The 26,149-nt window shown below is 44.9% G+C and overlaps 1 protein-coding gene across 1 annotated transcript in view; it reads right to left on the bottom strand.

The window, feature by feature from the left end:
* The window catches only part of Ctnnal1 (catenin alpha like 1), a 47,960-nt gene extending 23,259 nt beyond the window's left edge, over positions 1–24,701 (bottom strand). The window contains exons 1-4 of the mRNA XM_038347605.2: positions 24,548–24,701; positions 7,746–7,935; positions 3,732–3,919; positions 1,383–1,502 (exon numbers count right to left, since the gene is read on the bottom strand). Coding sequence (XP_038203533.1) covers positions 1,383–1,502; positions 3,732–3,919; positions 7,746–7,935; positions 24,548–24,697 — 648 coding nt within the window. The 5' untranslated portion in view covers positions 24,698–24,701. The remainder of the gene's footprint in view (positions 1–1,382; positions 1,503–3,731; positions 3,920–7,745; positions 7,936–24,547) is intronic.
* Positions 24,702–26,149: the final 1,448 nt, after the last annotated feature.

Raw genomic sequence — 26,149 nt, forward strand, 5'->3', positions numbered from 1 at the left:
GGCCAGCAGGAAACACAACTGAAGAGCTTCACAGGCTTTGGAATCTGAGTCACATCACACGCGCCCAAGTGATCCAGAAAATGTCAGATGATCAGCTGTTATGCAAACATTCAGGCTAATAATCTTCACGGGGGAAGAGTGTGGGGGGCAGAGAGACGATGAGAGAAAAAGAAATGAAGCAAAAGTTTAAAGAACAGCGGTGGCAGAGCAGAGAAGGAGACAAGGTGTCACACAGGTGACTTTTCAAAACTCACATTACATTTATTTGTTGACTTTGTGTGCAAGTGCGCATATATGAGCATGCCTGTGTGTCTGCGTGCCTTCTGTGCATCTGTGTGTGTGCTGACGCGCATGCATGGCTTATGGATGTCATGGCACGCGTGTGGAGGTCAGAGGACAACTTGCAGGAGTCGGTTATTTCCTTCCACCACGTGGATCCTGGGGACTGAACTCAGGCCAGCGCCTTTACCCACCCAGCCATCTTTTGCCAGCCACCTCTGCATCCAGTTTTTTTTTCAGCGACAAATACTGCTCCCTAGCCTGCCGTTTTCCAGGCCAATGTCCACCTCCCAGCTGCAGCTGCAACCAGGAAAGCTCACATCTAAAACTAAAGGAGTGGCCTGAGGGAGGAGGCCCAGATCTCAGTACCACAGGTCAGGCTTGCTGACAAAATGGATTCATAAGCAAACATCCCAACCAGAAAGAGCCTGTCCTGACATACCGTGATCTTCTACCCCCTAAACTTAGAAACGCTGGTCTGAGATGGGGTTCAGGTCCCAAGCCGCAGCTGAAGAACAGATATAACAAATGCCATCCATTTGCTTTGGGAACAGATATAACAAATGCCATCCATTTGCAGAGTGACTTTAGAAAACTCCCTTCATCTTGGGTTTGGTTCCCTTAGGTATAAAACACTAATAACAATGCCCAGTTTGTGGGATGCTCTGAATAGTAAATGCAATCATGTGTATCAAATACCTGACATAATACAGCCAGTGCAAATAGAACAAGGCATGTGTTCTTAACAGTAATATAGTAGAGCAAGTAAACAATTATACAGAGACTATTCTACAATTGCACATACCAATTCAATTTGTCTGCCTGAGCGCTGGTAGAAGAGTCAAATGGAACCCTTCATGGAAAGGAAAGCTGGACATTCCACACTGCCAGACTGTTCCCAGCGCAGGCATTATTAATTGCCATATAAGAAAAGGACACATCAATCTACCACATACCCTGGATTGCTTATAGAGGGTTTTAAGACTAAGATCTTAGATTTAGTGAATAAAGAAGTCAATTCAAGGGATTAAAAAGGTCGTATTTCCATCCAAAATAAAAGGTATGCATTTATCTGAAGACTTTTCAATGTGCTAAGTACATACATTTTGTCTGTCTCCCGTTAGATGTGCAAACTCCACCATCTCATTTCCAAACTGGCTGAATATCTGAACAAACTCCTGAAAGCTGTTTACTTTCTCTAGTCTCTCCATGGTGGCAAGGACCTGCAAGACAGAAATTATTTTATCGGTGAGAGAAAAACACGATCAGATCGAGACTTCCAGAGCTGAACGGAGCGAAGGGAAACAAGGGAGGCGCTAAATTCCGTGGGAGAGTTGAGAAAAAAGAAACACACACACGTATGCAAACACACATGCACGCACACACAGAACCATGGGCACACATGTGTGTGCGTGCGCACAAACACACACACACATGTATGCAAACACACATGCACGCACACACAGATACATGGGCACACATGTGTGTGCACGCGCGCACAAACACACACACACACACACACACCAGAGAAGGGGCCTCTAAGACATAAAAGCTGGTTCAATGGTTAGAACCACTTAGGGAATTGACTTGGTTTTAGGATAAGAAGATGTGGATTTATTTATGTTATTGGCTTCAAAGGAAGAAAGTAATGACTAAATAGGGGCTTAGAGAGTTAAAAAGCATCTGAAGGTGAAAAGCAACGGGCAGGCCAGGCACAGAACCAGCTAAACCTCCTGGTTTAGGGACTGCACTGGGGCAAGGAATTCTGAAAATACAAAGCATTGAACCAGGATTAGTGGAACCCCAGTTCTGGAAGAAAATGGAAGGGAGGTAATCTACAGAGTGGGGGGTTAGCAATTCACAGTTGAAAACCAGTTTAGATCAGTCAGGAGCTGTTGTGTTGTGTAGAACAGATCAGCTGCCAAGAGGCTTCAGGCAGTGTGGGGGGAGGGGGCGAACAACCAGCAGAAAATAAACGTTGTTCCCCTGACATGAGAGATACAGTAAACAAATGGAAACAGATTTTCTGATAGTTTTTTTTTTTCTAAAATAACTACTTTATTTTGGCCAGAGCAAGATAGGTTAGAAAAACATAGATATCCTGCTCTTGTTCATTTTTAATGAGGCTACGGAGGACATTTGGCCTGCTTACCTGCCCAAGCGGCTCAGGAAACACACGCAGCTCCATAGATAAGGAAAACAACATACTGAGCACAGCCTCCATCTCAGAAAGACAGGAAAATCGTCCCTTTGTCTGCCACTCTCTCTGATTTCTTTTTCTCTTTAACCCTTCACTTTTTTGTTTGCTCAACATACCTGGGGGTTGGGGTGAGGCCAGCAGGGCCACCCTCAGATCCTACTGAGGGGATGCACCTCCTCCCTGGCCCATTTGATTATCCTCCACCTCATCTAGGGGAGTACCAATAGAAAGCATGGGGCTTGGTTCCCAGTGCTCAAGGGAAGGGCTACTGTCTATAGGACAGCAAGAGTTTAAGTCCATTCTTTAAGCTTTGCATTCTTTAGAATTTTTAAATATTTAAGGGTTCTACATATAGAAACTTTATATCTGTGCATAATTATAATTTCAGATTATTTTATTTTATTTTATTTTAGACAGGATCTCTTGTAGCCCAGGCACGTCTCAAACTTATAGGTAGCTGAGGTTGGCCTTGACCTCCTGATTATTCTGCCTTGGTTTCTTCCCCAGTGTAGTGATTACAGGTGTGTGTCACCACACCCCATTTTATTATGTGGTGCTCAGGACTGGAACAAGGGCTTACTGTACTCTAAGCAAGCATTTGACCAACTGGGCAAGAGCCGGTGATTTACATTTGTTTACCTGATAAATGTTACTCTCTGATTGAACAAAAGGACTGAAGTATTCGGGATATTTGTTAACTAGGTCTCTACTGCATGGACAACTTCAGCTTAGCTTTCCTTCCCAAACTGCACACATTTAAGGCTCCTGGAAGTAAAATCGCAACAAGATTTTTGTTGTGTTCTTGATGTTAAATATGAAACATTGTTTGCATTTAAAAGTTTAGGCCTGAGGCTGGAGAGATGTCTCAGTGGTTAAGAGCACTGACTATTCTTCCAGAGAATTCAGGTTCAGTTCCCAGCAACCACATGTCAGCTCACAACCACCTGCAAGTCCAGTTTCAGAAGATCTGAAGCCCCCCTCTCTGGCTCTGTGAGCACCAGGCATGCACATGGTACACAGACTTGGCCACAGACAAACAATCATATAAATAAAACACTAATTTTTAAAATAGAAATAAATAAATGTTTAAGCTCAGTAAATTGGAAATAGTAGGTGTAGGAAATACTCTTTTCAACTCTGGTCAATGGGTGCTATAAATAATTAATTAACGAGCATAGCCAAATTATCTGGATCCCACCTCAACAAGGAATCTGAGCCACCCAGCGACACAAGCAGAGCCACAAGTGAGTACCTTGTTTCTCGATGTCACTATCTGCTTGATGACTACACGGTCTGCCAGCAGCAACACCTTCGCCACTGAGGAGAGCAGCAGCCTGGCGGCCTGCACAACTCCTGCTTTGTCTGCCAAAATTGGGATCTGGCCTTCTGATTCCAGGTGATTCAATCTGGTCACATCTGTGAGTGCTGCAATTGTCTCTCCTAACAAGAAAGAGGGAACACTATGTTGGGAATAAAACACTTAAACAAGAAGACAGACTTTTCTCTCATCTTGACTGCAGCATGCATGGGAACTTCAGGAACAGGAAACATCCCTACTTTAGATGGTTCCTATGATGCTTTCTAGAATAAAAAAACAAAAAAAGTACACTCTTTTATTACTGTTTTGTTTTGGAGACACGGTTTCTCTAAAATGTGTAGCCCAGTCTGGCCTCGAACTCATGATCCTCCTGTCTCTGTCTCCTGCCATTGTATTGCCACCACAACTGGCTAGTACACTCTTCAAGACAAACTTTGACCTGGTCAGAAAAATACAATTTGTCTTCCTAGTAATTTGGCCAACCACACAATCTAAAAGTTGATCTGCAAGACAAAAGAAAAGTCCCAGGAGTCAAGAACCAGAACCCTAAATCCAGAGCTGTGAGCAGGACACAGGGTCCCAGGCCTAGGTGAAGGCCACAAAGGGAGGTGAGGAAGGGGGCAGTACTATCATCACCACCATCTGAAGAAGCTCGGGTTTGGAGGGACATCTCCCTGCTGGTACCCATATCCTCCCAGTGTCCTCTCCCACACTGTCCTCAGACTAGGGGACAGAAGAGGAGGTATGCCACTTCTAAAATTAAGCAATCAAATCCTCTCTGGCCAAGCCAGTGAGACGGAGGTGGGCAACAGCGGTCACCAGGCAAGCCCGATGCCGGGCGCCCTGGCTTGAGTCTCTAGAACCATGATAAAGAACACTGACTCCCAAGTGCTGTCCTCCAACCTCTACACACGCACTGTGGCATGTGCGTGGACACACACACACACAGGCACGCACATGAATTTTTAAAAACTGAGACTATCATCTTATTTTCTGTCTCTCTCTCTGAGGGAAACCAAGTACCGGGTTACAGCCTTACTACAAAAAGATCCACATGGTGACCAACAAGTCAACCAGGAAGTGAAGCCTGCCAGTGCCATTGGGAGCTTGCAAAACCCATCTCCAGTACAGTGAAGCCTGCAGATAACTAAGGCCCGACAGAGGCCTCCACCCAACATCCTAAGCTGTGCTGTCCCAGGGTTGCCCAGGGAAGCCACTTCCTGCCTCAGGTCTGAGACTGTGCGGGAAGGGTAACTTTCTGCATAGCGATGGAAATTGTTATGTCACCGAGCTTTTACGGCAAAACCTGCAGAGGACAAATGCGCTCAGAACTAACCTTTATTGTGGTGGAGGGAGCAGAGGAAACGGTGAATTCATGTTCTAGCAGCAGTAGCTGAAAGAAAAGATGTTTGCTTTGTTCCTCTGGAAAATGCCCATTTTTTTCCTGTCACTCTCAGCCACCAAAGGCACTTCACAGAAACCTTTGCAGCTGGCATTGTTTAACCATTCCTTTTCTGACTGAACCCTGGGCATTTGACAAATCGGTAAGTGGGCAGTAACCCCGGTCCACTGTAGACCAGGGTCAAGTGTCTTCTTCCCGTTATAGCTCTTCCAAGTGCAGACTGCTAAGAATTCCCAACAAAGGCGCAAAGCTTACAGTTTCATGGTTGTCATTTCTAATTTATTATAAGCAATGAGCTAATTGAGTCCCTTAGAGTGAACACTCTAAGAAAAATATTTACTCAACTGCCATAGAAAATATAAATCCTGACAGGTAGTCAAGTAAAAACAACACAGGAACTCAACTGAGAGAAAGAATAAAATGCAATAGATGACATAAAACTTTGCTGAACACTTATCGCACCAAATGCACACGCACATCATGTAATGATACTGCTACACATATAAATAGCTGACTCCTCCTACTCTCTCTATATCTCTGTTCAGATGTCCCACCTGGCTTTACTCTGTTAAGCCATTGGCCGAAACAGCTTCTTTATTAACCAATGGTAATAAAGCATATTCACAGCATCCAGAGGGGCATCCCACGATCAACCCCGAAGCTCTAAATTTTAATCACTGCTTCATACTCCTGCATCGAGTATACACAGCCTGCCCAGGATAAGATGGCCATTAAGGGCTGATGGAGCCAGAAAGCCTTCAGTCTTCATCCTGTCTCCAGGGCGAAGCTTCCTTCTTATGTAACTTCAAGAGGCTCACAGTTGGGGGAGGGTTTCTCACGGGAAGAAGGCGCACTTCTGTCAGCTTAAAAGAGATGGTGTGTGTGTGGCCCGGGCCACCTGAGGGACGGGCCTGGTCCTCAGCTGGGGCCGTCAGCTCAGAATGAGAACAGGGTGGCAAAGCTCAGGCCGCGCAGGGCCTCGTGCTGCTCTTTCCCTGAAAGGGTCGCCCTGCCCCTCTTGCTCTCTCGGCATTGTCTGCTGTACTGTCACGTGCTGTGTAAGTGCCCACGGAGCGATGCGGGGCCAGGAAAATAGGACTCTCCTCTTTCAGACTGCTTTGTTTCCTCTCAGCAAACAATGATGATTATATAACCCTCTGTTTCTCACAGTTTTGTCTTGCTTTCCAGGAAGTAAAAAGATAAATTTCATGCTTAATTAAATAATCATTCTTGCCAGAGATTCTGTTATATTTTTCTTATTATTTTAATAGATTCATTTACCATGTCTTTTATTATGACCCAATTCAAATCCTTTTTTATAATGGGAAACATATAAACTACAAATAGGATAAGGCCTTCTCCTCTGCTTCCCACATAAAGCTGCTCCCTAAACCAGCAAATGGTTAGAAGCCCAAGAGTCTGTTCCTCTAGTTAGCACCCTTGTTCTGCCCGTTCAGCCATATCACCAAGCATGCTGTGTATCCTCCCTGCTCTCTGTAACCCCATCACATTGTCTGTGTTAGGCTGTTTCGACTGTAAATGCTTCATATGAAGTCTCCCTTCCTCCTTTCTTAACCCTCTCTCAAGCTCTCTTCTGCATATACTTGATTTAAGAGCAGCCCAGGGTCTGGTCCCCAGCACTACAGAAAACAAGCAAATTCTTAAATTATTTCTGGGTGTAGAAGCACACACAGCTGTAATCCTAGCACTTGGGGTCCAGAGGCAGGAGGATCACTTCAAGATAAAGGACAACCTGGTTTATACAGTGAATTCCAGAACAACCAAAAACATAGTGAGACTACCTCAAAATAAATAGATGAAATATCTGGCATAATATCCAGAACAATGAAATTTGTATAAATAGCCTTTGAAGTAAGTATTCACATTTGGGTATGGTGATGCACACTAGCACTTGGGAGACCAGGGCAGGAGGACTCCCGCTGTGTTTGAGGGTAGCCTGGGCTATGTAGTAAGACCTGCCTCAAGAAGGAAACGAGCAGGGTGTGTGTGCTAGTTTGAATGTAACTGGCCCCCATAATTTCATACGAAATGGCACTATTGGGAGGTGTGGCTTTGTTGGAGTGGATATGGCCTTGTTGGAGGAAGTGTGCCACTGTGGGGACTGACTTTGAGGATTCCTATGCTCAGGATACTGCCAATGTCTCAGTCAGCTTCCTGTTGCCTGTATGATGTAGAACTCTCAGGTATTCCTGCAGCAACACATCTGCCTGCATGCCACCATGCTCCCTGCCGTGATGACAATGGACTGAACGTCCGAAACTATAAGCCACATTCCCAGTTAAATGTTTCCTTTATAAAGAGTTGCTGTGGTCATGGTGTCTCTTCACAGCCCTAACTAAGACAGTGTGGTAGCACATGGATTTAATCCCAGCACTGGGGAGGCAGATGCAGGTAGACCTCTATAAGTTCAAAGCCAGCTGGGTCTACATAGAAAGTTCTAGGTCAGCAAGGGTTACATGGTGAGACCCTGTCTCCTAAAAAAAACAGAAAATAAACAAACAAAAGGTAGATAAACATTCACATACCTGCTTGTTTAGCCTCAATGCAGGCAATATTAATTTCTTCTTTCAAATCCCAGTTTTCATTGGCTATAGCTTCCCCTACTTTAACAAATCTTCCAACTGCCAAGTTGACAGCTTGTCCCACCCGTTGAATTGCTTGCAGAGTTTTATCAGACTTTTTGATATTATCTTTATGGTTAATAAGCGTGGTAATCTAAAAATAAAAAAGAAGCAACTTTTAAAACTTTTATCTCAATATTTAAAAAAAATCACAAAGGTCAAGAAAATTAAACCCAGTATATCAGACTAAGACAAAAGACTAAATCAACAGCTTTAGATATTGTAACCCAGGAGCCAGTCAGAAAAGCATCTTGCATCATTTCTCAGGACAATGCTTCTTTAATTGTGAGTTCACCTGAGGGTGGTTATCTGGGACATACAGTTCCAGATGCTCTCCAGATCATTAAACAAATCTTAGAGCCATGAGAAGAGGAGGGAGCAAATCACAGGTCACAACACTCGCAGAAATTTCCTCCTCAGTTACACCCAGCAAGGGGGTCACCTCTCACCACATCCCATTCCACTGCTCACAAAGTAGCTGGGTATACAAAATGGTACTCATGCATTGTAGGTGTATGTAACTGAGAGGCAGAGTATTTGCCTAGCACATGGAGGCCCTTGGTTTAATCCCCAGCACTATGCAATGATACCTTAAAAAGGAAGGTTCTAAAAGCACTTCTGGTCAAAACATAATTACTGATACACATGCAATAAAGACAAATCCAGATTAAAAAGACCTCTAAATGGGTCACAGTGTTGGATAAATGTACATAGGCTTGAGAGAGAGAGAAGAAAAAGAATTTAGGCAGTTATAAAAAGAAGTATGGAATATACACAGAGAGTCTGGTTTATGTATATTATTGTTTTCTTTGAATTTTTTGGTTGTAAATAAGCTAAGTACAGAGAGACATTTCATTGTACAGGCTGATAAGCTAAACCATCATATAGTTTTTGTTTGTCTGTTTTGGTTTTTGGTTTTTTGGTTTTTTGAGACAGGGTTTCTCTGTAGCTTTGGGGCCTGTTCTGGAACTAGCTCTTGTAGACCAGGCTGGTCTCCAGCTCACAGAGATCCACCTGCCTCTGCCTTCTGAGTGCTGGGATTAAAGGAGTTCACTACCATCCAACTAAATATATATGATTTAGAGGTATCGACTTCAAAATTTGGGTCTAAGTATATGTTGCTTTGGAAAAGAGGTTCAGCTTTTGTTTCCACAGAAGATGAGAACCTGTGGATTTCTTCCAGACAATTGTGGTTTCATGGACCAAGTCCCCCCTGAAAGGTCGCCGTGAACACCCCAAAATTACTTCACCCAACAAAAAGTAGGTCATAGTTTGGAGAGAACTACAACCAAATTCCCAAATATTGTTTGTAAATGCTTATTTACATTTAAATGTAGATATGCTGTAGAGATGAATACTTTGCATTGGTATGGCTCTTGGTTTATTGATACAAATTTAAGATCAAATTCATTATATATATATTTCTGCTCTTGACTAAGGTATTTTGTTTGTGCCATTCATTTAAACATGTATAATTAAAAAATACAGGTTAATAGATAATCATCTAGAATATTGAAGCTTCTAGTCATATTAGTTAGGTTTTCTAGATATATAGAGATATATTTCAGTTAGATAGATTTTAAGAATTTAGGACTTTTCATGACATGAGACACATCTGCTCCTGGCAGCACCAATTACTTCAAGAGGAAAATGGGCATGGAAGAGGCTCCTCATGGAGTTTGCTAGCCATTTGGAAAGAAACTGCTCTTGCCTAAACTGCTTAATGTTATGCTGTACAAATTGGACATACAGCCCCCACAGAAAAATGACTTCTGAACTTGCTTAAAGAAGGTGAGATGGTCCTTTGTGGTTCCTGCTTCACGAAAGAGTCTTCCAGACATTCTACAGGACACAGACGAAAGTGACTGACAAACTGCCAATATAGGCACAACTGTCTTTCAAATTTCCTGCTTCACAGAAAAGTCTGTGGATACTATGGGCCTGTATGCTGAAGATTGGATGCCCCAATGTTACAAAAAAAACTTTGGGTGACTGTCCAGGCAGTGAGAAGTCTCTGTCAATTCTAGAGTTTTGGAAGTTGCTTAAAATGTACTTCCTGTTTACTTAGGTAATATTATATCCTTCTGGAGTCTTTGATGAAGAATAGATAGTTATAGTCTTCCTTAGTTATAATAAAAGGTAAACTATATATAATATTGTAACTATAATTCTTGCTTGATAACTATTTTGTTATATGTAATTTTACTATGTTAAAATTAAGACCTTGCTTTTTATTTAGACAGAAAAGGAGAGGTGATATGGGATTCCCCTCTGTATGCCATGAATATGTTTTATTGCCATTGGCTAATAAAGAAGCTGCTTTTGGCCACTGGCTTAACAGAATATAGCCAGGCTGGAAAAGATATATGAAGAGTGTAGGCAGAGTCACTGATAACAAAGACCCAAACAAAATTTTGGAGAGATGGCTCAGTGGTTAAGAGCAATGTCTGCTCTTCCACAAGAACTTGGTTCAATTTGCAGCACCTAAATGGCAGCTCATAACTATGTGTAACTCCAGTCCCAGAGGATCCAACACCCTCTTCCAGACTTGTGGGTAGAGATACATAAATAGGGCTCAAACACACATGTAACGAAATAGTCACACACATAAAATAAAACTTAAATTTTAAAAAGACCCAAAACAGAATATAAGAGAAAGCATTCTGTGTCAAGCACTTTTTTAGTCAAGGTATTAAGAACTTAGAATTACAGAAATGTCTAAATTTGAATCTTGGGGTTGTCATCACGCTTAGGGATGAGCTAAGTGATTCAGAGAAATGTACTGAATGCCACTAAATTTCTTTTATTTTTGTGTATGTGTTCATGTGTTTATATGTGCACACATGTGTGAGCGTGTGTGCTGAGGCCAGAGACCAATTTTGGATCTTCCTCAATGGCTCTCCATCTTATTTTTGAGCACAGGGTCTTTCCATAATTCCAGAGTATTCTTTGACTGGACTGGCCGGCCAGTGAGCTGTAAGGATCCTACATCTCCATCCTCTTCCTCAGCACCGGGCTGGACGTGCATCACTACGTTCAGGTTTTAACTGGGTCCTGGGATCCAAGCCCAAGCCCTTATGCTGGTGGTGCAGGCTCTTTATCCACCACGTTATCTCTCCAGAGCCCTGCCACTAAACATTTTCATCCACAATGTTATTTTCCAACAAATGTTTAATATCCAGTAGATGTCGAGTCTTTAGGACATGTGCTTCATATATTTGCAGGCTTAGCCCCAGTTGATGAACTGTTTCAAAGGACTAGGAAGTGTGGCCTTATTGGGGATGAGGGAAGGAGGTGAGTTTTGAGGTTTCAAAAGTCCGTGCGAGACCCAGCATCTTTCTCTTTCTGCCTGCTGCCTGTGGATCAGGAGGTAAAGCTCTCAGCTACTGCTTCAGAGCCACGCCAGTCTGCTTCCTGCCTTAATAATGATGGGCTGACGCTCTGACCCTGTGAGCAGGTCCGGTTCCAGTTAAATGTTTCCCGTAGAAGAGTTACCCTGGTCATGGTGTCCCCTTCACTGCAATGGAACAGTGACTAAGACAGGATGCACGAGTGACTGAGACATAAGTCCTACCTCCAATGTTTGCAGCAGAGTAGAGTAACAATTCAATCAGAAAATATAGTTATTGGGTGAAGTAAAATTCTAAGAAATGAGAAAACATCAATGAATGATAAAGGAAAAGTTCGTGCTGCCAAATGGTACAGTAATCCTGTAAATACAGTAATACAGTAATCCTGTAAATACATAAATAATTTAATGTGCTATGCAAAATGTAACGATATGATATTGTACCCATGACGCCACCTGAGATTGGCTGCTCTTTCTTCTCTGAGGAAGCCGTACTTCAGCCTGAGAACAAATTGATAGCAGCAGCAGGCTGGCAGCCCCAGGGGAGAATGTATTTCAAAGAAAAGAAACTGAGGGGTGAAAGGCTTTGGGGATGAGCCTGTCCTGTCAAGGAATGAAGTAAGGCCAAAGTGGTTAAAGCAACGAGCAAAGAGGCAAGCATGGACTGGTGCCCCATGATGGATGGCCAGGAGCTGGCCATGTAAGGCTGGGAACTGGAGCGAAGAATTCATGTTTTGAGCTGGGCGTGGTGGTGCATGTCTGCAATTCCAGGGGGGATAAGGCAGGAGGATTGTGAGCTGTAGGCCATTTTGAGCTACAGAATGAGATCCTGCTTCAAAAACGTTTTGTTCTGTGCATTACTGGGGGCCACAGAAGGGTTTTTACGCGGGAAGATGGTATAATCTCTGGGGTGATTTTGAAACCGATTCATAAACTCCTTCAGAGCTTTCCTTCAAGGAAGAAGGAACTCTGTTTCCCATTTCTGATGGACAAATGACAATGGACATCATAGTGCATTTCTGGGCAGGTTTCAGGATATTGTAATGTCCTCTCTGTCTGTCTGTCTGTCTGTCTGTCTGTCTGTCTGTCTGTCTCTGTCTCTCTCTCTCTTTCTGTGTGTATGAGAGAGTGTGTGTGTGTGTGTGTGTGAGAGAGAGAGAGAGAGAGAGAGTGAGTGAGTGTGTGTGTATCTGTCTCTCTATGTATATCTCTCCCTTCTTCTCTCTCTCTGGGATCAGTCACAGGGACAGAAAACTCACTGCCCCATCACAGCTGCCCCACATGGAACAATCCTCTGAGGAGCCCACGAAGTAAGGAACTGCTGCCACAGCCAGCAGCTGTGCAGAACAGAGGTTTTTCATCAGTCAGATGAGCGAACACAGTTGCAGACTCCCAGGTCAGTTCAAGCCTTTGAACTCCCGCAGGCCCAGTCAAACACCTGTATTTCAGTTTTGTGACGGCCTTTGATTCAGAACCATCAGCTAAACTCCTACAGAATTCTTAACTCACAGAAACTAAGTCAAATGTTTTTTGATTTAAGGCACTAGGTTTGGGGTAATTTGTTAGGTGTGAATGTGAGCTGTCCCCCACAGGCTTGAACACTGATCCCTATCCAGTGATAAACACTTCAGGAGCTGAAGAAAGTGTCTCTAGGAGTAGACTCCGAGGTTGTCCGCCTGTCTGTCTGATGCAGGTTCTCACTATGTAACCCTGATGACCTGGAACTTGCAGAGAGATCTGTCTAGAATTACCACCACACCAGACTAGCATTGAAATTTTATGCCCTGGTCCCATTCCCTGTCCTCACTTTCCTCTGGGACTGCCACTACCATGTATGTGACACCCTGCTGCTGCCATGCCTACCTTGCCATGATGCGCTCTATTCTTTCTGAAAGTGTTAACTAAGAGAAACCGTTTCTCCCCTGAATCAGAGTGTCAGAGCACAGCAATAGAAAACTAAAGGAGGCGTTGTTCTTTTTGTTGTTGTTTTTGAGACAGGTCTTCTCTGTGTAGTCCTGGCTGTCCTGGAACTCACAGTCCAGGCTGGCCTCAAACTCAGAGAGACCCACCTGCCTCTGCCTCCCAAGTGCTGGGATTAAAGGCATGTGCCCATCTTGAAGTTCTTTATCAATAGATAGGTAATACAGATTTTGGTATCCAGATCTGGAGAGACGCTATAATAAAACCCAAAATTTGAGAGTAACTTTGAAATTGGGCTTTGTGAATGACTTCGAGGGGATGAGTCAAAAGCCCCAGGAACGCGGAGGACACTGGACAGAGCGGGAGACTTCAGGGGAGGCACTCTCAGTCAGAACACGGACAGAACAAATGCCTTCAGCTGGTCCTGTGTGAACTCACTGCTTACAGTCAGCCCTACAGAGCCCAGGTTCAGGCCTCCCTACGACTCAGTGTCTGGTGAGGGCTGGTCCTCATGGAGAGTGCTTCTGGCTCTTCACTTGGTAGACCAAGCAAATAAATTCCTCAGTTCCACCCTAAAGCATTAGTCTTAGTCACGACTTAATGGCTCCCAAAGGCCTCATGTGTTACTAACACTGCCGTGGGGATTAAGCTCCAATAGAAGGATTTTGAGAGGAAACCAACATTCAAACCACAAACAGAAGTACAGGCAAAGGCTTATTAAAAAAAAAAAAAGGTGGGAAGGTGGGAAAGGGACTAAGGAGACATGTTGGTAGGTAAAGTGTGTGAGGGCCCGAGTGTGGGTCCTCCTCAGAACCACACAAAGCCTGGTGCTGTAGCACAGCAGTGGTGGCACGCCTTTAACCCCAGCCATCAGTAGGCAGGCAGAGATGGTCAGATCTCTGTGAGTTCGAGGCCAGCCTGGTCTACCAAGTGAGTTCCAGGAAGGCTCCAAAGCTACAGAGAAACCCTGACTCAAAAAAGCCAAAAAAGTCAGGTGCAACAAGGATGCCTGCACTCCCAGACTGCTGTGGGAGATGGGAAACCAGGACATAGTCTCTGGAAGATCATGGGTCAGCTAGCCTGCCCACACATAGGCAAATAATAAGAGACCCTGTCTCAAACAAGATGAGAGATGAAAACATATCCAAGCTTATTCTTTGACCTCCACACACACTGTGGCACATGTATGTACACATTCACACACATACACACAATTATCCCCCCCCCCCCCACACACACACCACAGTTTTTTGATTTTTGGTTTTTTAAGGCTTTCTTTAAAAATAAAAACAAAAAAAAATTCACTAGAAACTAAAGAGAAAAGATCCTTATTAGGCAGTAGCAGAAAAATAAAACCCTTAATAACAGGGAAAGTACAAAGTATCCCTCAAGAATTAGGTGGTCTAGGGCTGGAGAGATGGCTCAGCGGTTAAGAGCACTGGCTGCTCTTCCAGAGGTCCTGAGTTCAATTCCCAGCAACCACATGGTGGCTCACAACCATCTGTAATGAGATCTGATGTCCTCTTCTGGCCTGCAGGCATACATGGAGGCAGAATGTTGAATACATAATAAATAAATAAATCTTAAAAAAATGCTAAACTAGGCCAGAGCTAGTTCTTAAAAAAATAAAAAATAAAAAAAAGTTAAAAGAATTAGGTGGTCTAGCTAAGGTGATTGAAGGGGTTTGAAGGGGCTAATGGCTGCAGTAAAATATAAGAGAACAGAGAGAAGTTAAATAAAACACAGCCGAACAAGATCAAGCCAGAGCTTGCTGCTTTTGAAAATTCCTAGCCAGATGGCACACCATGATAAAAGTACAAGTGGCTTACAGGCAAAAGTGCAGTCTAAAGCACAGTCAAGAAAGCCAACTCTAAAGACGACACTAAGGGAGCGACTGTCAAATCTCAGCCTTGGGAGCCTAGGCACTCACGGGTCCTCCAGCTGTCCCAGGAGCAGCGACAGAGAAGAGCTGACCTCTGCACAGCGCATGGGGTGACTTCGGTCTAATACAGTGCAGTATGACTCAAAGGGCAACAATCAAAATTAATTACTAAACTGTTGAACTGAAAAAAGAGGATCAACATTCAATGAAGGATTTCCTACTCGCAAGCTTCCGCAGGCTGAGAAAACTAGCCGCAGAAAAGGACTGCCTTTCGTGGAAAGGGCCGACCGACCGAGAAGGCAATGCCGAGACATGAGAACAATTTCCGGGACTTGAGTTTTAGTTAAGGAACTGCCAACCTGGGTCCAGGTACATTTCAGGAAACTATAAGCAGTGGTTCTTTCTTTCCCTGTTGTTTAGCATAAGCCTACAAGTATCCTGCACTTCCTAGCTTGCCTACAGCTAGGAAGAGTTACACTTAGGAAACGGCTGTCTTGAAAAAGCTCATCTGGACCAGATTCCCAGGCCAGTCTTCTGGGTTCAAGCTGATACTTTCAGGAGAGGTTGTCCGCAGGTAGAAGGAAATAAATGATTTACCATGGAGGTCAGAGAACTAAGTTCTTTGCTATTACTACCTCCAAGAGGCACAGTTTCCACCCCCTCTCCTTGAAGGCAAGCTGATTTAGTTACTCCTAGCAGAATAAAGTAGGGGATGTCTCTGGAGAGGTAGAGCGCTGGCCTAGCACGCACTAAGCCCTGCGTTCAGTTCCTAGCACCACACACCAGCGCTGTGATGAGCAGGCCTGGAAGCCCTGCACTCCAGAGATGGAGGCAGGGGGATAGCTTCTACCCCGGCCAGCAGAATAAAGCAGCAGTGAGTGTGCTGCTCTCGGAGGTCAAGACTGAAGTCACGGCCGCTTCCACCTCTTCCCCCAAAGCTAGGATTCACTCGAGGGGAAGCCAGTAGAGATGTAAAGATCCTTGACCAGCTCCCTCGGAAGTCTCCCGAGAGGAAGCCTCAGGCTTCTTGCCAATAGCTACTGAGATTCTCTGAGCTGTGCTTCCGGACAGCAAAGAGCCACAGAGCCACCCAAGTAAGTGACTCTGAAATTCCTGACTTATCTTATAATCCATTAAGTTTGGGGTATTTTGTTATGCAGAAGTCAACATAATTTCAACTGTGTGTTTTGAAGTTAATTCTCACAGTCGCAGGAAAGCATAACAAGCTAACTGCTTCGGACTTTTTCCACTGATTTGTGCATTTTGGGGTGGTAGGTAAGTGAACAGAATATATTTCATAGTGAATTAGAAAAGCCACTGTGACATTCCACAGCTTCAGAATGACTATTCTAACTGTAGAGAAGTTCACCGAGCTCTATAGAGTTTAGGTATGATTAATTTTGCTTCTTGCTTTTTTTTTTTTTTTTGCCAGTTTTTTCCTTTTTCCTTTTTTCTTTTTTCTCTTTCTTCTTTCTTTCTTTCTTTCTTTCTTTCTTTCTTTCTTTCTTTCTTTCTTTCTTTCTTTCTTTTTGTCTCTCTATGTAGCCCTGGCTGGCCTCAGAGATTCACCTGCCTCTGTCTCCCAAATGCTAGGATTAAAGGTGTGTGTCATCATGCCTTTTTAATACATTTAAAAAATAAAGACCCAGCCGGGCGGTGGTGGCGCACGCCTTTAATCCCAACACTCGGGAGGCAGAGGCAGGCGGATCTCTGTGAGTTCGAGGCCAGCCTGGTCTACAAGAGCTAGGTCCAGGACAGGCTCTAAAAAAAAAAGCTGCAGAGAAACCCTGTCTTGAAAAACCAAAAAAATAAATAAATAAATAAAGACCCTACCAGTACAGATAGATGTCCAGTCATTCTTGCTCACTTCTTGATCTCAAAGGCACAGACTCTTTTCTTCAGCATAAGTGTTACCGAGGAGCCCATTAGGTAGGCACATCCACGAAGATCACGAGAGAGAATTGTGAGGATGACTGGCTACGGTGCTGCAAGGCAGGATGATAAATATGCAAACGCCAGTGTGGTAGTGGGCTGGTAGACACCTTGGTCCCAGCACTGGCTTAGCGCAGGTCTGTGAGACTGGCTTGAAAGGAGGGAGCACAGACACGAAATCCACCCATACCACGTTAGTCTCCAAACCTGGCTGACACTGGAAAACTCTCAGAACCAAACGTAGAACAGAGACCCTGACCACTATTCCAGCTATCACACAAAAGTGGGAAGAGTGGTTGTGACGGACACCATTCATGCAGTGAGATCCTGACACCCAACTATTAGAAAGGGACTTGGCCAAGAATTTGGAGCTCCCATGAATAGGAGTTAGTGCCTTAGAAAAGGGAAAGTGAAGGGCCCAGCCCCTTTGTATCACCCATCAGAACAGGAATAAGATGCCAGTCTAGTCCAGGAAGCAGGTAGTCTCCCCAGACACTGAACATTGACTACCTTGATGTTATTTTGGCAGCTACCTTGATGTTAGATCACCCAGCTGCCACACTGCCAAAATAAATGCCTGTTGTTAGAGATGTCTGTGGTTCTACTGTTCATTTGTGGGACTGAGGTTTGAAGAGGGCACCCCACATGCTGGGCTCTAGCTTAGTACTGCCTCTACAGCAACCCAGAGTAAGACACAGTGCTCATCAAATTCTGTATTTGCATAATGGTCAAATTTTCCAGTTATTCTAAACAGCCCCTACAACTGGGCTAAAGCGCTAACAATTGTTCAGTTCCCAGACAAGCATTTTGCTCCCACTGCAAACATCCTCCCCGGTGCACTATTAGGTGTGGCTGTCCTTCCTCTTACTGGAAGCCTTCTGGAAAATGCTTATCCCAAATATAGTCATTGAAAATTGACATTTAGAGGAGCTAAGGCAATTCATAAAAATCTTTATTAGACGATCTACTCATAGCCTAACATTTTCAAACTTTTAAGACGACAGCCTCAGGGTCGGAGCGAAGCGTGTCTGAATAGTTGGAGCATTTGCGGCTCTTCCAGAGAGGGCACCTGAGTTCAGTTCCCAGCACCCATGCCAAGCAGTTCACAGCCATCTGTAACTCCAGCTCTGCAGGAGCCCCGCCTCTAGTCTCCTTGGACATTGCGCATACCCGCAAGCAGACACACACACCTTCACGTAATTAAAAATAATGAAAGTGAACTTTAAGCTGGGCAGTGGTGGCACACACCTTTAATCCCAGCACTTGGGAGGCAGAGGCAGGCGGATCTCGGTGAGTTTGAGGCCAGCCTGGTCTACAAGAGCGAGTTCCAAGACAGGTTCCAAAGCGACAGAGAAACTCTGTCTCGAAAAAAAAAAAAAAAAAAAAGAAGAACTTTAATAAAAGAGAAAGTACATGTGCTGATTATGCCCAAAACAAGAAAGGGGGCAAATGCAGGAAAAATTCAAATAGTAACTTATAATCCTGGGAACATTTTTATTGAATTATTCCAATCCTGTTTTGTATGTACTTAATATACTTTTATAAAATTGAGATTGTGTGTTAATTTCCTTATGCGAAAGATTAAGGCTAGCTAAGATTTACAAAGCATAAGCACACTAGTATGTATATTTTGCAGATATAAATTAATTTAATGCTTACATCTCTTGCTTCTATTAGGTATTGGCCTATTTATATCTTCATTACGCAGATAAAAAACTTGAAGTTGGAAGAGGTTAAGAAAATACCCAGGGTCGCAGAGCCAAAGGCTGCCTGAACTCTTAGTCACTACGACTCTCTTTCCTGCTCAGATTATACTGAGGATGGAGGGAGAGCGGTGAGAGAGCATCCAAAGCTGCAGTATGCCACATCAAAAGCCAGCCATTATGCTTAAAAACTAGGTAGAACAGCAAGAGTGACTGACCACTTGTAGTTGCCCTGACAGACGTGTCTACAGGATGTTCTAGAAATTGCCTGAATGAGCCAGAGGGCAAAGAAGGCACTCTGTAGAGGAAGAAGATTGATTTGCTACAGTGGAAAACTCCGTGACGGAAGGAAGCAAGAACAAGGGCTTACTTGAGACCACCGGCCTATGGTGCCACAAAGGGCAAACAAGTGCACCCCAGGAATTAAGAACATGGATTCCACCCATGCTGCCTGGGTTGGAGTTCTGGCCAGGATGGAGTTCTTATCAGCCTGTCTGTAACAACTCTCATCTGTAAGAACTGGGCAATAATCTGCTCAGGCTACCCTGGGAAATACATGATTAAATGTAAGCCATCACACTTAGAATAGTATCATTTACATAAAGAAAAAAAGAAAAGAAAGAATAGTGTCAGTTCTGTTCTGCTCCCGGGTTCCATGATGTTCTAAATTTTTAGGACTGACATTTATACTCAACTGACAGGGGCTTTCTTTACCTGATTCGTGGGGAGGCAAGAAAGCAAGTAAAACAGGAAGCTGGGAGGAAGGAAAGTATGAAGTTCAGTTCTCTAGGACCTGAAGAATAATTTAAAAGCCAGCCTGAGAAGGAGAAGTTCCTATCTGGATTCAGCTCATCAGTAAACTCTCAATGGCTACTTTGCTGTTCGAAACAGACGTGAACACCCTACTCAAGGTCAGACTCTTTCAAGAAGGCGGAGGCAGGCACTTCCACTGCCCACAGCCTCTTTTATCATTTGAATTTTCCTTTATCTTTGCCCTCAAAACCACGCTTCTACCCACCGCTGCCTCAATCAGCAAGGAGAAGAGAAAATCACTACCCTCTTCTTCCACAAGCCATTCTGAGACAAAGATCTGAAACACTCCCAAGGCAAAGGACGAGGTGGAAAGAAGGAAGTGAAGTGACCTTAGCCGCCTAAAGGGTCCTGACAGGCTGGCTGGAGGGAAGCACACACAGGGAAAGGCCAGGGCAGAAGAATGGCATTCCACACCAGGGCGGAGGCACCCTTCTCCCCTCCCTTGGATAAAATCACTGTAGGAGTGGCAGCAGCGACAGAAGAAAGAAGTGACTATTAAAAGGGGTGGGAGTAACTCTACAGAAAACACACCTGGTACTTAGCCCGGAGCTTTAAAAAAAAGTTTAGATAATAAAATCTGACATGTCAAAATCCACTATGGTGGTGCCCACCTATACTCCTAACACTTGGGAGGTGAGTTTGAGTCCAGCCTGTTTTAAAACGCTTAAGAGTTGGGGATGGGGATGTAGCTCAGTGGTATAGTGTTTGCCTGGTTCTCATAAGACCATGGGTTTGATACAACAGGCAAAAGGAGAAGAGGGGCAGAATCGCAGGGGTGGCTCAGTCCTTTTACTCATAGACTCTCACTGGCTGAAGACTGCAAAATTTACTTAAACACCCTTAATAGAGATTTTGGTAGTTCTTAGTTTGGAATCTTCAGAAGTAAAAATATTATCCAGACTTGTATTCTACTTCATGAATAATACACACGGGATTTCTCTGCAAGGAGTTGAATTGCTAGGCTATTAGTAGTATCAACCTTTTTCTTAGACAGGGTCTCATTATGTTACCCAGGATGGCCTGTAATTTAATAATTCTCCTGCCTCAGTCCCACGTGGATGAGGATTACAGCCATGTACCATTATGCCCATCCTCCAACTTCAGTTTTCCTTACTCTGAGATAGGGTCTCACTATGTAGCCATGGTGGCATGAAACTTGCTAAGCAGACCAAACTGGCCTCCAAGTCAGAGACCCATCTGCCTCCAATTCTCAAATGCTGGCACTAAAAGCGTACGCCACCACATCTGGACTTAGAAGAGTAAATCTACACATCTTGCTTTGCTTGGGCTATTCTTGGTTCTTTGGTCTTTCATATAAATTTTTAGAATTGCTTTAGTCAAATCATACCCCAAAATCTGTTGGAATTTCATTAAATTTACAAATCACTAGGAAAAGCCAAGAGCTGTGTCTTTAGTATTCTCTTGGTCTAGGCATGAACACAGTACTTCCCTCAGTCACTTAGATCGACTCTGACTTTCAACAAAATTTTCTCCATAGTCTAATATCTCTCTTTGCTACAATATACATGCAGGCGTTTTAGTAACCTCCATATTTACAGTCTTACTATAATTTTTAAATCACCTTTTTTTCTTATTAATGTAGAGAAATGTAACTGACTGTAGCACTTCGTATCCTATGAACTTGCTATTTCTAGAATGAGTATTCTATATTGGTAATCATAACACAATGGGACTTCTCAGGGTTTTTTGTGTTTTTATTTTTTTCTATCTCTGTACTTTGTTTCTTCTCCTGGTCTTACAGAAGGGCAGAATTTCTAGTTTGAATAGGATCCTAGTTTGAATATGATATATGATAGCAGGAACCACTTCTTGCTTGTCTTTAAAAGAAATGTATCTTTAACTTTGACTGTTGCTATAAAGTTTCCTGTAGATACCCATATCAGCTAACAAAGACTTTTACTCTGTGTGTGTGTGTGTGTGTGTGTGTGTGTGTGTCTGTGGTATGTGGTGTGTGTGTATGTATCTATGCACTGGTACTGGTGTCTGTGCATGCCTGGGGCTAGGCCAGAGATCAACAGCGGATGTCTTCCTCAATTATTCTTTAAGAGAATCTCTCAATGACCCTGAAGCTCATGGGCTAGCTTCTCGGCATCCATCTAACTCCACACGCCTGCCAGCTTTACCTGGATGCTGGCGATCCAGATTCAGGTCCTCAAGCTTGTACTGCAAGCTTTTTACCCATGAGGCCATTTCCCTAACCTTTCAGCACCATTTTCCCCCCAGGGCTGAGGCCCAAACCCAGGACCTCTTACATGTTAGACAAGCAGACTTACTATTGATCTACATCCCCAGCAAGGAAAGCATTTCCTGTTACCAGTTTACAGAATCATGTTGTCATTAGCAGAAGCTGGCTGGGCAGCGAAGGTTCTTTCTATCTCTATTGCTGTGAAAATTCTTCATTTCTAGTCTGCGAAGAGAGAATTCCTATTTTCTGATGCTGACAAAACCTTCCTTTCCTAGAAAAGGCCTAAAAGTCAAGACTTTCACGGGGAGAGTCAGCAGTGAATTAACATCAAAACAAAAGCCATCAACTTCACACTGCACAGCGACTTCACACAGCACAGCGCTGGTCTTCCTTGTTTACCTCAAACCCTGTCTCCTACACAGTGTCATCCTTGATTCAAACATCTGAGCTCGCAGAACATATATTATTGATAATGCTCACTTGATCCCTGGCATGTGCTCGCTATTCTATACACACCCTACCTCCCAACTAAAACATATGCCTTTCAAAGAGCAGCAGCTATGGAGTATGCAAGAAATCCTTGCTTAATGTACTTAAGATATCTTGGGGGGGATGTAAAAATGAGTTGGATAATCGTGTTGTATCTTTAGAAGAGAAACACTTGAGCATGGGGGTTTTCTAGAGAGCTCACCATCACCCCACCACACACAGAGTCTTATACCATTCAGGCTGGCCCCAAACTCCTAATTCTCCTGCCTCCCCTTTCTGAGTGCTGGGATTACATGCATGAATCACCAACGTTTATGTGATAAATGGGAATCAACCAAGGGCCAGCCCTCAAGCTGAGCTAAGTCCCCAGTTCTAATATCTTAAACTCCCTGAAACTTTAAAATCAGTCTAAATTTTCTGTACTTCCCTGACTTGTTAATCAAGCATCATAAGCAAGCTTTATGCATTTCCTGATACTATGGGGAACTTAACTTTGTCTGGTTGAGGACAGTCAACCACTAAGCCTGTCAGTTGTGGAACTGTGTCAGAGACACCACTAGTGTACAGAACCTCAGCTGTGATCCTGATACCAAGCTGGGAGAGGTGTTTTTAGCAGCCAAATAACACTTTCCCTCTTCTACTCTCCATACTCCATGATCAAAAAAAAAAAAAAAAAAAAATAAGCTCTGTAGTACTGGTCTATTTCTAGCAAGGACACGATACAAAGTTACTGTTTTTCCAGACTGCAGCACTCTGCCTAGTTTCTCTATTGTGGAACTTTTTCTTTGTAACTAGTCTGCACTGACCTCATCGCCCTGTTTAAACTCTAGAACTAGAGACCCAGGAGTAGCTAAAGGCTGACTCCCGGGTCTCGACTCCCGGAGTCGAGCTGCCTGGAATCAAACCCCAGTTTGTCACTTAAGAGTTGAAATCCCTAATAACAGGCAAATTGATCTAACTAACCCTCAATTTCTTCATCTGTCTCACGAGAATATACATATATCTCACCTAATGAGGGGGCAAGAACTGCGCTTAGAACACAGCCTGCGATGGCTAAACCACTATCAGTTTCAAGTCCATCACTATCTCTCGCCCCTGTAAAAGCGCTTCGGCATTTCTCACCACTTACGGATTGTGGTTGTTCTGCTGACAGGGGTGCGGGGGAGTTCTCCAGGGTGGAAGGAGGTGTAGACACTAGAAAAGAACGACAGCACTCTTTCCATGGATCAGGAAGAGGTCAAGAGTCAGGGAGTGCCCGGTGTAGTCACCACCGTTACACTAATGACAGGATGCGGGGCGGGGGTGGGAGGGGAGATGGGGGATATTTGCTTAATTAGCATTAGAAGAACGTAGGGAATAACTACAATTTTTAAATATTTTCAGGGAAGGGCTAAAACAGAGGCAACACCTAAAAAGTCTCTTTATGGACTAGCGACAACCTCCTCTTCACTAAAAGTGCTTATGTAAGGCATTGGTAGCCAGGTGTTGAGGGTGTCGTAAGAAATGATTTTTTTTTTAATTTAGAGTCAGATAATTTAAGATTCTTTCTACCTCTACAATCTTGGTAATCCTGGCATGAGTCACCAAGATGTTACAGCTTAGTATGAGTCACACATCGCCAACGCGCCGCCAAAGACAAAATTCTTCACTTGGTGTTTGGCACAGTACCCCAGCCGTAGGTGAGGAATTCTAGCCCTCGGGTTATATATACCTCAGCTCAGAGAAGCAAAACTTTTCTAATTAAGCACATCGCTTAGCTGATTCTAGACTTCTTTTATAACCCACAAATACAATAATGCACTAATCCTAACTGAGACCTGGCAAAAAGCTGTGCATCGGGATTAAGCTCCAAGCACTACTTCCCGTCACTCTTCAGAGTACAGGCAGACAGAGGTGGGCAGGCAAGTAAGTGAGACAGGGAGGGACAGGACAGGTGGCCAGGGTGGGTGGGAGTTGGGCTAGGCCACACACGGCCAAGGTAACTGGACAAAGGCCTTGGAGAACACGCCGGAGTGGGAGGCAAACTGGAGAGCCCTAGTCTGCGCCCCGCGCCCGGGTCTGGCCTGGGATGCGGACAGCGGCGGCGGCGGACTGCGCAGCTGCAGCTGCCAGGGCTCTGAGAGGCAGGGGACCCCGCAGGGGTCCTACCATCCCTCGGCTGGGCCTCACTAGGCAGAAACCGCAGCGCCAGGCGAGTCCGGCCGCCTAGGCCGGACAACGCACCTGCTGGGCTCAGACACCTCACCGCGCGCCCAGGAGTGGCCGCCCCGCCCCGGGCCCCCACGCGAGTCCCGCCGCCGCCGCGCTCGGGGAATGCGGGACAGCGCCGCCTCCCGCCCCGCCATGCCCGGCCGGGGAAGAGCTGCAGCCGCCATCGCGGGCCGCGCACACGGGGACTAGGGGCCGCAGTACCTGAGAAACCAGGGGCAGCAGCGTCTGCTCCACCGAGCGCGTTCTGATCTCCAGTCCCGAGTCGAAGGCGAAGCCAGACGCGTTGCAGGAGTGGACAGCTCCCACACCTCCGCCGCCGCCGCCGCCGCCGGGAACCGGAGAAGCGGCCATAGCCCTCCACCGGTCGGACCGCCCGCTCTCCGCACCAGTGCGGGCCCGCCAACCAGCCCGCCGGTCGCCTGCCGCCTCGCTGCACCGAGGCCCCACCCCTAGCCTTGTGCCACCACCTCGGCCCCGCCTGCACGCGACCCCAGGCCCGATAGCCACGCCCCCAGGCGGCACCATTGCCTCGGCCCCGCCCCCAAGGCCACCCCACCCTAGTTAGTCCCGCCCTCAGCCCTGCCCCCTCGGCTACGCCCACCTACCCCCATAGTCTAAAGCGCTGCAGTTGGGGCTCATCAGCTCCGCCTCTAGGGCGGCACGTCTCCTCCTAGCTCCACTCCAAACCCTGGGAACCCCACCCACCCGCTGCTATTGCCCCACCCCTCGAGCTTCGCTCTCTGCAGGCCCACCCCGTAGGCCGCACCAGCGCCTCTATCCTCCGGGGTGTGTGCCAAAATGTATTTTACCCAAAGCAGGAGAAACAAGACACCTGAGGGCCTCCCCACGTTCACAGGGCTTCTTACCAGAAGACAACTGTCCTCAGCAGAGCTGCCCGCCAAATCCATTTGCTTCAAAAGTCAAAAAATCATACATATTTCTACAAGTTTTGATGGGGTTGAAAATTGCCCTGAGATGGCATTTATACTTGTAATTATCTTTTCATGGCTTCCCAGGAAGGTCCACCCCATTTCCCCTTCACTCCTATTTTCTGATTATATATCTCTTACAAGGCTGAAACATTTGATAATACATTCACATAAGTATCCTGCTACTCAGCAAGAAGGTAGTGGATCTTGCAGGCAGTATCTTTAGAATTCACCTTCAAGAGAATTAAAAAGTTGCATGCACTGATAAATACTGCTTAAAACTACTTTTTACAATTATTTTTAATATTAGCCACGAACTAGCAGTGTGTTAACGGCTCCTTCAAACTTCGTGTCTATTTCTGACTGAAGTCACTTAAGGCTAAGAATCCATTCTCTCAGCCCAACCATGAGCTCATACAGAACTCCTGTGATGAGAGGGATCGCCAGCACTTTTTCCTCGGGTTTCCAGGAGTGAAGCCAAGGAAGGCTTTCAGAAGTCTGCACCTTAGGGAGGATTCTAGACTTAAGCAACCGAAAAAACACAAGAAAATATTTTTGAAGGATCATAGCTGCTAACGAGCACCTACTAAGGCAAAACGGAATCTGAGACCGGCTTTTTCCATCCATCAAGTTAGACTGATGGGCTCAACTTGCAGTGTTGCAAGCAAAGTTGCAGGGCTCAGCTTTATCTGGTAATGGAGATAGCAAAACCTGAGCTTCTTGGCTCTTAAAAGGAAGAGCTCCTGCTGGATGGTGGTGGCATGCACCTTTAATACCAGCACTTGGGAGGTAGAGGCAGGAGGATCTCTGTGAGTTCAAGGCCAGCCTGGTCTACAAAGAGAGTTCCAGGGCAGCCAGGACTGTTACACAGAGA

Source organism: Arvicola amphibius, chromosome 11 (assembly GCF_903992535.2).
Source record: "Arvicola amphibius chromosome 11, mArvAmp1.2, whole genome shotgun sequence".
Lineage (NCBI taxonomy): Eukaryota > Metazoa > Chordata > Mammalia > Rodentia > Cricetidae > Arvicola > Arvicola amphibius.